Source organism: Ylistrum balloti, unplaced genomic scaffold (assembly GCF_031769215.1).
Source record: "Ylistrum balloti isolate Yb309-2 unplaced genomic scaffold, AGI_CSIRO_Ybal_v1 Utg371552, whole genome shotgun sequence".
NCBI classification, from domain to species: Eukaryota; Metazoa; Mollusca; class Bivalvia; order Pectinida; family Pectinidae; genus Ylistrum; species Ylistrum balloti.
In genome coordinates, this window is record NW_026782798.1 from 72,825 (window position 1) to 89,054 (window position 16,230).

At 35.1% G+C, this 16,230-nt stretch overlaps 1 protein-coding gene across 1 annotated transcript in view; it reads right to left on the bottom strand.

Moving 5' to 3' along the window:
* LOC132562946 (kinesin-like protein KIF26B) overlaps positions 1–16,230 on the bottom strand; it is a 264,719-nt gene that overhangs the window by 11,764 nt on the left and 236,725 nt on the right. Inside the window, exons 9-13 of the mRNA XM_060227723.1 lie at positions 15,410–15,616; positions 14,791–14,884; positions 9,387–9,584; positions 5,726–5,881; positions 3,415–3,507 (exon numbers count right to left, since the gene is read on the bottom strand). Of these exons, the coding sequence (XP_060083706.1) occupies positions 3,415–3,507; positions 5,726–5,881; positions 9,387–9,584; positions 14,791–14,884; positions 15,410–15,616 (748 nt within the window). The remainder of the gene's footprint in view (positions 1–3,414; positions 3,508–5,725; positions 5,882–9,386; positions 9,585–14,790; positions 14,885–15,409; positions 15,617–16,230) is intronic.

A 16,230-nucleotide genomic window follows, 5' to 3' on the forward strand; every position in this document is an offset into this window, starting at 1 on the left:
ACCCACAAATTACACTCTAATGAAACACACTTACATTTCAGTCATAGAACGGATTATGACTGCCCTGTGTACAGCTTGAAAACATTAGTTCAAGTAACTTGTTCTAGAACTGCGCGTTGACAATTACGATGCCGATCCGACACCATAGGTAAGAAATAATGAGAAAAAAATGATGAATTCTGTTGCGCACCCGACATCATGGGGTTGTTATGGCTGTGAAATGTGTACAAATAAATAAAGTAGATTTGTTTTGATGGCTACGTAGACTATTACCATCCAGATTGATATTATGTGCTACGTACAGAGTCGTTGATTACTTCATCAGACCAAGGAAGGCTGGATTAATCAACACAGCAGCCTAGATCTCGATACCCTCACTCTGTATGGCTGTTTAAGCATTATATTCTCTTTACAAGCAGCCATAAACATTCTCTTGATCTCACTTACTATCATTTAAACTTCAGCTCGAGTGTGCCACTTGAGTCAACAGAAATATTGTGAAATGAATATTTTCATGATACATAGAAGTTTTTCCTGTTCATACACTTATAAGATCTTTGAGTAAAACTCTGAAATATTTCCCATTGTTTCATTTTCCATCTTGTTCATTTTTAAAAAAAATTCACCTTGACAACTGTCTTTTATTCACCTTGAACATTGTCATTCTTTCACCTTGAACATGGTAATTGTTTCATCTTGAACATGGTAATTTCTAAAATGTATCGTTTTCTTGAAGAAAATTTTTTTAGAGAAGAGATCATGATTCCTGATTCTGAGTGGGACCAATTAAAACAAATTAAATATCATTCATTAAACACATCTCAAATATCTATTTTTTTCCTGTGAACTGAACAGAAGATTAATTAAGATTTTCAAACAGGAAAATTTTGATGTATAGAAAGTTGCTCCAGTCTATCAATGAATTTCTATGATGTTGTATGTTGTTTGCACCTACGAAATAACCAAATTAATTCAATCATTCACTCTCTTTAAAAAATAACCCCTTTCTTAATTCTTTAGACTCCATTTTTTTATTTGTACAATCTAATTTCTTTAAGTGAGTCACAACCTGCCTCAGTTGCTATCTTCTGCAAAATAGGTTTTTTGGATAATTAAAAAAAGAGTTGTTTTTGTGACATAAAGCAATCACCAATGACAAGATCAAGATAAAATTACTAAAATTCCTTCAAAAAATGGGACGAGGTTTGCATCTTATTTCAAGACAAATCTTAAAACTTTCAACATACCTGGTCATTTAAATTTTTTTCCTTCTAAACACAAGTTTTGAATTTCTAACTTTACCTAAATTTGCAATCTGATCTAGAACCTGATAAGAGCTAAGCCAGAACAGTTCTAAGACATTGCCTTTCGAGTTTACGCCCATAGTAATGCTTTACTGCACATGCTAATGCAAACCAATATGTATTATAACCCAAAGGTATGGCATATTCTCGACAGACTCAAGGCACAGAATGTCAGCCTTCCTTTGCACAAGAGAGTGAGATTCCTCACCAAACGGAACCCCCTATCATAATGGTCCCTCCCCTTCCTGTTATATTTGATGAAAGGTTCTCTGCACATGCAATGCACGTTTATTTGTGTGTCATGCACATGTTGCTAAACATTTTTTCTATGACTCATGAATTCTTTTCAAACAATAATATTGATCTTCTAAAAGTTTATTTGGGGCCAAATAACGAGTCATGTGCAAGTGAAGCTAGTAGACTCTCTCACTTTTGAAAACATGTTCCACTTTGTAAAATCCTGAAGGAGACCTTAATTTTCCTTTTTGCCTATCTCTTGCCTAAGTGCCAAACTCACAGAATCCTGTACCTTTCACCTTGTCTTCAAAGTGATCAAGTCATTTGTGCTAAAATGACTACAGAATCTGACTCGTGGGGCAAGTCAACAGAAATTCAAGTGTGAGCTATCAAAGACATAGTGGAAAATAGATTGCCAAATTTTCATCACTTCTAAGGAACAAACAACATTCTTTTTTCCTCTGCCAACAAACTCCAGACTTGTGATCGCTATCAGAAATCAGCCCCAGTGTTAAGTCTTATTGATCCAAACTATTGTGTTTCTTACTGCTTGGAGTTCTAATTTGACTGTAAACAGAATAACACGTTCATTTCCATAGCAAATCAATCCAGCAGTATCAGACAGAATATAGGAGACATCACTAAACATCACTAGTGTGTCTGTCGGTTGCTTTTGTGGTCCTAGCCCCCAGACACCATTGGTCATATTGTGTTTTCCCCATAGGGAACCTCCCCCCTTCAGACCCTTGCATGCCTATGCAGCCTCAGCCCATGAAACAACCTGTTGACTCCCAGTCTAATATAGAACTAGTGTAGGGGGCAGTGTTCTGCTACCAACAGGTTAATTTACTGTCAATTCAAGTTTTCAAAATTCAATTTGTCAGTTGATGAAACTGTTCCGTGATTGGCATTGGAAAAGTGAAATTTGATTTACTCCTCGTCTCTGGGGAATATTGTTTGTCGTCAAATGCATCTCTACAAACGTTTTGAGTCCTGGGAGTGCAAGTGACGAAGGGTCATTGAAACTTACACAAGTGCTGTGATTAAACACCCAATTCCACATTTCCCGCTTATAGACAGGCCAGAAAATCTTGTTTGATGGGAGCAATATTAGTGTCGGATTGTGTGTTGTCACACCGCAATCGTTGCCATTGTAACATTATTCTAAAGTGCTTTTTAGCGTACAATTCCATTGCTTTGCCCCCACCCCTGTTTCTGCTTGTAACACTCTAATAGCAAAGTCCAAATGAACTTGCACAACTTGAGTGATAGAAATTTCTGTGGTTGTCCTTTCTCCCTATTTACACTTGAATTACCACCTTGCTGACAGATTAATCGGCCACGATCTGCTCTGTATAAGAGACACTAGCGATTGCTATTGTCTCAGCCTCAAAACTTGATATAGTGGTGTTGATGTAACTCTCAATAGAAATCATTTGTCGATCTATCGTGCACTGGAACTCTGTATAATTACTGCATTTGTCATGTGAAAGCAACAAGTATCAAGTGTACGATAAACACTGTTTTTATCACCGTACAATCAACCACAGCCTTATAAATACTTTTCTAAGAAACTATACACCAAAATCGAAAGTTTGTCCTTACTCTTTTTTTAAAAGCATCCTACCACATCCACTACCGAGTTCTGCGGTAGTCTACTTCTATCTAAATGGTAAAATATTCTTTCCTGCTGATACTACACATTTGATAACTCTTCTTTGCTTTAGTCTACATAGTTGCACAATTGATCAATCTTTAGTTCCTATATTGCAATATAACTTGGATGAAATGTCAACAAAACAGATTAACCTCCCCCCTCCCCCTACCCCCTCTTTTCCTAAGCTCCTGCCCAATAACAAATATAAGTACTTACCTCCAGGCAGACCAGCTTGGTTAGCTTTTTCTATCCGGTACTGATATACATGTAAGGTAAACAGGAGGTGTGACGACCGGCTTTCTTCCTCGTCTGTAATGGCACAAAACACCAAAATCCTATGATCCACAATACTGACTACACAATTATGTTTTTGGAAAAGACTCCATATTATCTGTAAAATCTACAGACAAAGGCTCCAAGTAAGTGAAAGAAAAATGTTGTCTACAATTTAATCACAAAGATACAAAGACCAAATCATTTATTTCAGTTCTACGTAGGATTTTTGAAAAGAGCATTAAACAGATTTCCCGACAACAAACTCCACTTTTTGAGCAATATAAATAATGTTCAGGTTCAAACAGATACACTGAAGTTTTATCTTTGCATTACAATAATGTTTTCCCGTAATGCCAACTTCTCCCCATCTTAAGAGTTTTATATTATGATTAAACAATAATGCTCACACGACTTGCTATACCAGGAGCCTTTAAAATATTGTTATGAAGCATCATTCATTGGGCTTTATATTCTTTACTGTAAGCATTGGAATATTCCCTGAGGGACACAACCACTTAAATACTAATGGCTTCTGAACAACGACGACAATGAAACTTCTCAAGAAACCTGTTGTAGCCAATGGAGAGATTGAATAAAATTGCCTTTCTCGACCATAAATTGTTTTAAATTTGCCCCAATTTCATCATTTTTTCCCCCGACTAAATGGATAATTGATGGATGAAAACAAAAGCATAAAGCTAAAGAGATGCTATATGCATCTAGATAGCATCTGTTATGGATTACACTAAATAGTACCTTTGTAACGTCTAGTCATACTCTCTATACCCTCTCCTTCTGTCCTTTAATCTCCGAGCTATGTTCCGCATCAAAGACATAATTCATATCCCATCAGAATTGTACAATAACATTTTTTTATGTTTCTGTGGCTTTCTAGTCACATCCAAAAACCCCTATATTTCCCAAATGGGTCCCAATAACAATTGACTCGAAGGATACAAAAGATTTTTTCAGGGAATGCAGCATAGTGACCTTTAAACCTTGATTCCATGGTCGAGTCGACGGTGACTGAGTCGTCTGTAGTTTTACAACAATGAAATAATATCCCTAGAATTAGGATAACCAGAGGCCGAGGTTTCTGCCAAACCATAAAACGACCAACTCAGTCCAAGCATGAGGACGTTAATCCAATGTCTAATGGTCGTCACAGATTCCATTACGACTAAGGGATATAATAGGGCAAATATCTGCTAACAAATTAACATCAAAGATTCTCAAAAGATGAGCAATGTCTTTGACAGGGAAAAGGAACATCTGGAGTTAAAAAAAATGGTACGATGAATACAAGATGTCAACTAGTGGATATTGCGTGTTAATTTCAGTAAAAGTTAAGAATTTAAAAAAGTTTTGAGCTTCAGTACAGTTAACATGCTCAGAAAATTTTCCATGTATTACTGATTTATATCATAACTTGGTGTTGTATTCTATCCTCAAGGAGTTCAGATCACTGACAAGCTCTGCACCAGAGATCGTCAGTGATTGTAACCCCTGGAATTTCAAGGATGGTTGTATACATGCTGAAAATACAGTCAAATGTTTTATCTTTGGCAACATCTTAAAAGTGACAAAACACATAGATATAACTGACAAAACATAACCAAATCATGATAATGGGGTATCAAAAATGTTTCAGAACAAAATCATATCAAAACCAAACACAGGATAGATAAATTTTATCTTTGAAATTTGAAAAAAAAATCTTTTAAAACATGTACATCCTGCTGTTAAAATTTACAGCTACTTCACAGTAAACATGGGTTGCTTATCACATAAAGATACTGGATAAATTATTGGGAGATAGTGGATAAATTGCCTGTCCAGACGATGATATTGATATCGGGGCCATATCTTGAGAGATTACACAGATAACATTAGCTAATAGACTCTCCCTATTCCTACAAACATGCTAAGCAGTTTTCTCTGCCACACAAGCACTGTTGTACTATGCATGTTTTGTGCACGCATATCTGCTACTTCACACACTATACAGACACTTATCAATGTAACCAAAACTAAAAAAATCTCAAACTCATACAAGAAACAAATTGTGAAACCAGACAACGAAAAACTTATTCAAGTGTGTCTGATAATGACTTAATACCAGATGTTTTTGTTTAACAAATTCCACACAAGCTTTATAAACAATAGAAGTTCTTCTCACTGAGATTAAATTTCGAAAAACATTTAAAAAGAAACTGATAAATTTGTAAGTAAAATTTCAACAATATCATACCTAGTTTTGTTCGTGCTGCAATGGCAGCGTCCAGGTAATATGTGGCCCGTTCGGCTGTTGGGGCACGTAGTTCGCTCTGATTCTCGAGCTGAGTGCCGCAAATTGGATCCTCCCTCAGGTAAACTCCAGGGGCAGTGCCACTTCCTGATTCAACACCTGTCGACAAAATCACCATAATTAGAAACCTGACAAACACCTATTATTTATATTACACAATACAAACAAAAGATTCTTTTCAATTTCCTTGAGATAAACATTATTTGCAAATAATCAACAAATCAATACACAAGTTGAATGCATTATCCTATTTATGGAAGCAACATAGAATATTAGAACAGCTAGTAACTTGAAGATCCATCATAAGTTGTCACAAAAATAATTCTCAACATAATTTTAATGTTCTCCATATAAACCAAGACACCAAAAGTTAACGTTACCACATATTCTTAACTAATTCTCGGTGTGATCTACAAAACCATACACCTGTCCACAGCAAGATCCTTGTCAGGAAATATCTGAGAGAAAATCTTTGCACAGTGTTGGTGGTGACTGGTGAGTACCAGAGTAGATCAGGGTTTGAGAAGGTGAACAGATTAGAGCCTAAGTGTGGGGAGGTATAGGATCTGGACTTGTAATTTACATCCCAGAGTTGAGCCCTAGCTGGCACATGTTGATGTTTATGAGGCAATGTTCAACCCATTTACCAGTTAGAAGCAGGGGCTAGCTGTCGGTACCTCGACATGCATTAACAGTGTGATGATCGCCATGTTCAGGGCAGGGGGTAGCAATGGCCCTGGTACACCTAAACTACACTCTGTTGTAACCAATCACTGCCCAGCATTCCATCGGTCTGCTATTGGTAAACAGGTAGTCTGGTCTATAAGACTTTGTAATGACCTCGGACATCTGTACAATCATTGACTTGTATTGAGTTATTTATGGTTCGTGTCCCTAGCTGAGAAGTACATTTGGCCTGACTTTTTTTTTTAAACTTTTGACACTTCATAACATTATACTCTGTTATTTCTTAGGTGTCAAATTTCCAAACTTTTCTGTTTCGGAAGTCTGTTTTTTAGAATCCTATTCTGCGCAATAATTCAGCTCAGTCACAAATACATTAATGTCCTTTTCTAGAATTGGTAGTTTGCTAAGACACTTAAAAAAAACTATGATCAATAACCTAGGGAAACCATTAAGCAGCTGTTCAAACACTTCCCTTTCACTTTTGAGGTGAGAAATCAACTTTTGATAGCTAGAAACACAAAACAACTGACAAATAATCAGACCAACATTTCAACAGGGAAAATTGTGGCAAAGACACAAGGTTGAGTTCTAATGCTTTGTAGATTCAACACTCTCTGGGTTGTAATTCTGTGACAATCATACAACCTTAAAGCAATTGTAACATGATTTTGTGGTTTTATGACTTACCAGGTACGTCATTTATAAACCAACAACATATAACAAGACCCTCGACAGCCATGAATCATTTGAGAACTGCATTGTAATTTTTTGTTGTTTTTGTTGTTTTTTGCAACCACCAAGAATTGTCTTGTTTATGGAACATGGTTGGCGTACCTGTGTGTTTGGGTACCTCAGTGAGACGCCAGTGTCTGCCAATAACTGCCTTATGTCTAAGTATTACACAAAGTGTGTTAACATCCGTCACATCCAAGGGAGGTAATTACTGATCCATGTATACAATCAATTAGCATTGTCTATGGCACATAAAATGTATGCTGGCAGTCAGCCGAAGCCCTAATGAAAATATTTCTCCTTTTATTTTTGCAGTAACTAATTATAAGCCTATTGTACAGTATGTTCATTTTCTAGTCCATTTAGTAATTAAAAATATATCAATCAATATGGCTAGTAATGATGATCTTATTCCTCTTTCCTAAACTAACAATGTTGATAAAACCTTTTCATTAATTTTCTCAGAGATTTAAATGTGGATTTTTTTTTCTCAATGCCACGGTTGTATATCTCATTGGAACCCTTCATAAAGTGGCATTAGTTTAAAAAGTCCAGCGTTTGACGGATGATATCAATTTTCAGGCTTCTCATAGGTTCAAACATCTGAATTGGATACAAGTTTAGACTGAAGACTGAAGCTGGCTTGGAATATTCAGATCTTAATGTCTAATTGCAGACCAATCTTCAAAATTGCAAATCAAGGGACTGACATCTAATTCAAACATCTCAAAGAGTCTGAATCAGCGCCCTGATCACGTCAAAACTGAAAATGTCTGAATCAGAGACCTGGTGCTTTTATCTTATTGTCTACTGTAGTGTCCAGCCTGACACTTAGGATTTCTGACCATGGCCACACTAACAAAACCAAGCCTTCAGTAATCAAACCTCTATGTAATGATGGTGTAGAATTGAATACAGATGAAGGTTGCAGACTGTGTGTAAGCAAGCCCTTCTGTGACTGCTGCTGAGGCTGACTGCAGTCTATAAAAGGTACACCACACTATCACAGAGTGCAGCTCTTATATTGATTCCAAGCGGCTGCAATTGTCGCAGTTAAAAAATTGTATTGCCCATGCATACTGCCTTGCATTTTAAGTCTTCAAGGTAAAAAAACTACTTTACAGTAAAACCAATTACAATTTGGTACTAAACCTTGCTAATGAATCTTGTCATCCAATCAGGGCCAGTAGCTCCTATACCCATACTAATTGACGTGTATCGAGGCTTCGTAATGATGTTATTCAGACATGTGTGATGAAATTTTTTGTCAAGAGGTAATTCTGGTCTACAATACTGCTCAGTGTGGGATATTTATTTGGTACTTGATTGCTAAAAAGTGATGTGAATTCCCTCTTTTTGAAACACCTTGCAGATCAAGGGATATATATATATATATATATATAAAGTATATTTATTTTATATGTAATTACATAGAAGTACAACAACAATGTCCAGCATGACTCAGCCACTTCTCTCTAAGGACACGACTACAGTAAAATGTCACACTGATACTCTGCGGTCTTCCACATCTATTTTGGATGGTGAAAACCGACTGTAGGTGCTTTCTTCATGAATATTTCACCGGCCAAGCTCAATTTAATTCCATTACTTCATAACTAAATATTGCAGACTTATTGTAAAGTGCAGGATGCCAGTGTTAGGCTGATGGAAAGTGTGAACCTATGTGGTGAATCTTCCATCAATTCTGCTACCTCACATTTTTAGGTCAAGGTCATCAAAGCATTAAACTGTTGCATGTTCCAACAGAGTTGCCTCATCAGCATTTCGATTTTGCTTAAAGAGATAGAAAACCAGAAATGCCAATTGTTTAACAGAAGAAACCCTCCCCACCCCCCATCTCACCCAAACACGCTGCCAAGTGTGTCATTACTTGTATTTACCAGCAATAAGTCCATGCCTGGTAATAAGCCCACCTACATCTTTTGTGGTTTTGATTAACTAAAAAAAAGGTCAACAAATTCTACATCAAATGCTGTTTTACTTCAGGTCAAAGTTTATGTGTTGATCCTTTTGGCTTGTTTCAGGATAAATGATAAATAATTCAGGATAATTGTGGAGAAGATTCATGATGACATTATAAACAAACACATGTGATACAAATGAAGAAATTGTGGAAAAATTGGTATAATAAAAATAAATGTTGAGTTGAAGAGAGTCAGTTTACCTGCAGCAACATCCGAGAGAAGATCTTTGAGGCACTCAGCTTTTCCAGTCACTTCTACTGCAGAAACTCGGACAGAAAATCTTGCTCCGGTCTTTTCCTTTTGTTCATTGATGAGACGGAACAACCAAGCAATTGCACAGGGGATAATGCCTAATGTCTGTGCAGATTGGTCCTGGCCTACCATTGTATATGATTTACCTGTAATTATACAAGTGTTGATCTGTACTTTACGATTTGTTGTTGTGAAGTTATCACAGGGAGACGGAAATATAAAAGTTTTTTACATAGACTGTTCATAGTAACAAACCATGTAAAACAGTGCCAATACATAAACAGTGTCAAACATTACAATGTTTTTCCAAGTTTTAGAAACGAACACATCAATACATTTATGAACATTGTAAACATTCTATTTTGATGACTGAATTTTTTTTTCTTTAATTAAGTGAAAAAAAATGATAATGACTACTTTCATCATTCTCTCTAAAACAAAATCATGCGAAAATTCTGAACATTTCTAAATGAAATGAATTCATAAACATGAATTCATCACTAATTGTGAATCATTCCCAATCAGCACTGCCCAAGTAACATGTGGTTTTTGTGGCCATTTACTATATAATAACTCTCTAATTTCTTGCATTAGCATACCATCGCACAAACTCGTTTGGAATATGACAATGATAGGTCATTTGACACGCTTCACTGCTTTAATGGTGACTTGATTTTCTCTCTTAGAGCATTTCTGTGGACCTTTAATTCAGCATGCAACATGCAAGCACTGGCAAAGCCAGCGAAAACAACACAAGCCAGAAATGCATTTCCCCTTTGGGAGGTATGACCAATATGGACACAGTCCTTTCATTATTGTAATGAGTATTCCTGGATTATACCGAATCACTTAATTGTTTTCTTCTCCTCCATACTTAAGCTCATCTAATAAGCTATATTGTCGTGCTCCTCTAAGTTCCTTAACTCTGTCGGAATTCTATCTTCGCACTGAGCCTTAAGACATTGCTAATTTATTTCATTAAAGGAAAACTTGCCACAATAAAAACATGATCGTTCCCTTTCGGGGGCTATTCAATAATGGCATAATTAGTCTTTTCATCTCCCACTAGATGACACATGTTTTTGAAGAGAGACGAAAAATGTCTTGTCAAAATGGGAAGCAACAGAGCGCGACAAATTGAATTAGAAAACAATATCGCTACACCATATCAATATGCAGGGGTAGACAATTGTGTATAGAGGAGACACAGTACTAATCGACTTCACTATATTTCATTTATTCAATACAACGGCCTGTCGTTTTTGTGGTGGATAATTTGATTTCCACACTTTTTGGTGAAGATTGGATTCTCTGACTCATCTGAAGTTTTCTTATAAAATCTAACTTCATAAGAGATGAGTGACTTGTTGACCATAGGGTTCAGAACGTGAAGCAACCAGCCATCCAAATTAACTTTTTTATTTTATATTCAAATTCAATCAACTTTAGCCTCAAAAGGTTTAGTCATGTGATTCATATAAGAAACATGAATGTGTTCTGTCAAAACTCTAAAAATATACCTAACATTCATCAGCATTGATGGATGATCATTATGTTTTTCTTGTTTTCAGTGACATGTGTTAAGGAAAAATTACAGTATATATCATGCCAGAGATATTCAAACTTGTGTCAATACATTTGTTCTCATTTGAGAATACAAGATTTCTCCTGATAATGTTGAAACTGTACTCAAATCATTGGCAGAACTAATGTTTTACACCCAATACGTTGACAAGAGATATATGTGTCAAGTCAAGATATCGAAATCAAAATGTTGCACTGGCATATGGAAAATATTAAGCTTGGAGATGGTCCCTATTCTGACAGTTTAATACATGGGAGCTACGTCTAATTACCAAAAATATGGGGTAAAGCCACAATCAACACAAGTGTGACGCATCCCCCTGTACAGGGTGAGTTCCAAGCGTTAACTTGACAGCCGATGCAAGCCAGAAGACTTCCAATGACAAGGGAGGCTATTATTATCTTGGTAAATGTCAAAATCAGCCAAGGATAAAAGTTTTCCTTAATTCTTTGTGCTAACAGTATCAATAGTAGTGATACTATATAATGACAACGCACAAAATGTTGTGTAGTATGCTTTCAAAATGTCCAACATTTGTCACATGATCGTATCGTGGAATGTGCCTAACTAGACTCTGCATGAAAATTCCAACTCGTGCAGTCTGTTATAAGAAAATAATCTGGAGAATTCTCTTCAAAGTGACAATTGCACATTTCCAAAGTAAGGAGGTGGGGCAAAAAGTGCTAATGAACATTACCTTTTCCATTTAGATGCTAATTACTCCAGAAGCACGTTTTATAATTATGAAATAAGTTACAAAGTAAATTAAGAATCTATCCTGTGCCTATATTTTTCCAGGCATTAACTCACTTTTCTTGTTCCTAAATACATTGCTTCTAACCAATTTAAGTTTGATCTAGAACAGGCAGATTTCAACACAATAGTCAACTTTAGGTACAACAAATATTGATATTTTCTCAGGAAAATAATTTTGATCTACCTGTACCAACATTTTGAAATGTTTTAATTTCAATATCATTTCAATTTAACATGAAAAAAGTTGAATAAGTTTTAAACAAACTATTTAAATGAAAAAAAAATGTATAGATCATTTGGTGTTGAATACACATGTTCATCAATGAACTTTTTTACCTTCATTTGATGCTCATATTGAATAACAAATGGTTGACATATTATTTCATCCCAAGAAAAGATCATATTTCCAACCTCTACTTTTCCTTTAAAAAAGTCTACCATCCCAATAAGTCATACACGAGCAAGCTTCAATTTCTCTTGACCAAGTGTATTGAAATCTAAGAAATGAAGCATTTTAGCAGTGAACTATTTTCATGGACAATTAGTAAACGTCTTGGAAGCTTCAAAACCCTCCATCAAAATCACATCCATCCCCTGACCATAATGGTTTAGCCTTTGTCCAGAAGTACTCTGATGAGTTTATCAGTGAGGACCAAAGCAGCTATTTCCCTGTAGGATCACAGCAGGGAAAGCTCATCAGCCAGACCAACAGGGAGAGGAGAGAATTGTGATACTGCAGTTTCTAGTAATTCAGTTATTGTTTCACAAATTGCAATCATATGTGACCAATATACACACACAAGTGATGTATATGTTTCAGTAGAAGTCCATCTTCAGAGATCCATTATTTTGCAGTTGATGTCAATATCTAGTTTCTATTGGTAATTATTTATTGAGGTTGGTAAATAATTCAAATTTTCATATAAATATAACCAAATTTCTTTGACTCATCATATAGATAATTCCCATTTATAATATCAATTAAATTACTACAGTCAAATACCTTTACAATACAAAATGTTTTACACTACCTTTAACCTTTATATTGCCTTATCTCTACACTGTCAAACCTAATTGTAAGCAATCTATATCGCCATTCTTCAAAGTATTCTCTTTATATTGCCGTGCATCTCTATATTGTCTGATTATAACTTAATAACGTCAATTTTTTTCATACTGAAAATCCTTAATAATTTATGTCAACTTAAGTGTAGCATGGCTTTAAAAGATATTTCAAGTTTAATGTAGACTGGCCATTTTCCATAGTACATCAAAAGTATAAATGAAATTGAGTTTTTCATAATTCTGATTTCAGGAAGGGGAGGTAAACCAGTAGAAAAAACTTAGCGAGTACCTTTTAACAAAACAGGGACATGAAGCCTGTCTAAACTGAATGTAATGATATTTTAACATCATTTTCTTTATGTAAAATTCTGTAAGCTGAGAAATAAAGAAGCAAATTTGTAACAAAGAATGATTTTTATAAAGAACAGTTCGATATTGAAATTTCTTTTGATCAATTTATGTTGTAAAATTGCAAATATGACAAATATTCACAACTTCATTCTGACTCATACATCCAATGTTCTTTGGGATTTCCATTCCATCCCTTAGTTCAAAAAAATCTTTTGATATCAAGTTTTGTTAAAAAAAAATATAGCCAAATAAATTGTTCAAAAATTTGCTTGATATTTTGAATTACAAATGATACATCGTTTATCAGAGGCTATGAAACTAAAACCATTGAGCTTTTTATGTTTCTTTATAACATGGCGAATGTATAAATTTCATCACGCTAATTGATTTTGACAAGGCTAAATTTTTACTGCACAATGGCACGGATGTGGATGCACCTTGAGATTTTTTTCTTTTGATAAAAAATTGAGAGAAAATAACCAGAAAAACAAATAGAATTATAACCAGCAGTTTTCTAATCATTAATGGGAAATTTTCTACACATCAACATAATGACGATATGTGTTTTATTATTTTTTCTTAGAAAAAAACTCTCAATGGGAATGCAAATGGATTTTCTTCATGCAAAGCATTAGCACTGATGGTTTAAATTTGTGATGGAACTCACAGTACTGAATATGATATTGTTATGTATTCATGCAAGTATCATTTTGTACTTTAACGTTGCAGATTTGTTTTTTTCTAATTTTTTTTTTGTCAACCAGATCTGCTGCGGAACTTTGATTACAGGAGGAGATGCAGTAATAGCAAGACGCAGGCTAATAATTTCTAATATGGAGACTCGTTAACTTAATTCAAAGCCTGTCAGAATCTGGACATTGGGTGTGATCTTGAAGAGTGCGAACGGGAAGTAGTGTTTCAACCAAAGTGTGAAGCATTTCAACCAAAGTGTTGCCTTGCATGCTTCTATAAGACTGTTTCATGAAAAAAGGCATAGAATAGACATAGCCGTGGGACAAACAGAACAATTTGTTATCAACTGTGATGATTTCAATGACCATTAAACTGACATGTATAAAACATCAGATTATTATGGAAATTTATCAAGTTCAAACGCACTTTTATCATTTTAGAATTTTGGAATTTCATTTTAATTCAAATCAATAACATTTAATAATTGTTGATGGAGGAAGGTTTGGTAAAAGGGAGGTAATTCAAGACATATCTTACAAAAGGAAAGCGAGGTATGGTTTTCCCAAATGGGAATATCTTTTTCTTAAAAAGAAACCGTAAAAGTGATGGTGTTTTGAATTTTCCTCATGTTGATGAAAAAATTGTACAAAACCAGTGTAACTTTGATAGCATGCAATGACATTAATATGAGCTATCATAACATCTGATGAAGAATACATTTTAATTAGAATACCAATATTATCTCATTCATTAAAATGTCCACACTGAAATGTTGTCCTGTAATAAGCCCATTCATTCCTTTTGTCCAAAATCATGTTTTAACTCATGGCAGATCAGATATGAAAGTAGAAATCTTCCATATTTTAAAGACTTTTTCACAAAAAAATTGATCATCTGCTTACCAAGTTTTGAGTAGCCATAGGTGAACAGACATCCATCAGCACCATTGACAACACCCTGGATGATTTCTGTTAAACTGCTGGCACACACCTCAGTCTATTTAAAGAACAGAACAAAGAAATGAACAAATACATCAATAGAATTTCTCGTAACAAACATCAAACCCAAACATCTTTTTATCTGGGCTACAGTAACGGATGTAGGTAAGGCTGATGGGAAGGTCCACAATACTTAGGACAAGAGCAATAATTATTATTATTTTCCATTGAGGAAAAACCTGAGAAAGACCACTAATCAAGAAAATTTCCACCCTGAATGAATAAAAGGGCAGAAATTACGCTAATCTAGGGTCATTAAGACATGATTAATGAACAAGATTTGGCAGGTCTTTGATGCTTTTGTCTTCAAGGGATTTCCAAACTCTTTTACCATTTCCATTAGTTTTTGTAGGTGGTGAAAGAGTGCTACATACCAGTTTTATTGTTTTTGTCAGTTTTGTTTTCTTTTCAGAAGTGATTGTGTTATTGGTCAGACTGTACATGTACATAAAACATTATATCAATTTTCAAAATGTAAGACTTTTATTTTGAAATTATGCAATATTTTTATGTATTTATTTACCTGTGAATCATCAGGTGAAAAGACGGCATCGAAGGCAAACATTTTCGGAGCTGTTGTTGTAGCAGTCCTTCGATGGGCTGCAGTGGTGAAACCGGCTGCAGTAGGATCGTAAACGGTCACCTGTTTTTTGCGGGGGTCGATGGCTAGGAAGGAGTTTCCCTGTTCTCCGTAATGATTAGAGGGACAAATCTTTAGCATGACCTTCACCTGAAATGACCAAAATAAACTCAAGATGATAATCCAGATCTTTTTATTTGTCATGTTACACCATAAGTAAATAGATTTACAACTGAAAAGTTATGATTTTGTTACAAAAAATATGGGTACACACCGTGCTACAAAACTAATTGCTAAATGACATCCATCTGTTCTTTGGTAAACTTTGTGACAAATACACCCATATCAAATTACATGCAATTATAATTTTTAACTGCAAGCTCACTGTAAGATTTCTGTACAAATAACAATGAACTGTTCATCACTACAAGCCTTGTACAAAATGTCTAGCTTTCCTGTTCTTATTGCAAAAATCTTTCTGACCCCCCGAGTGACCCTTCTGGTGACCAGATGAGTCCATCAAAGCACAGGAAATTGTAAGAAGCTACAAGACAAGTCTTGCAGTCAAATACTTCTTTTTTAAATTGTTATTAAAGATTCTTCATATGATTTCTACTGAAGTTATTTTTCCTGTTTGACAAATGCATACTAAGCATCACAGTTGCTGTAGATTGTCACAATGAAAGCACCAAAGCATTTCAATAAGTCAAGGTTACAGATATAAAAATTCTGTCACCCTGACGTATTGTACTACTGAAAAGCTT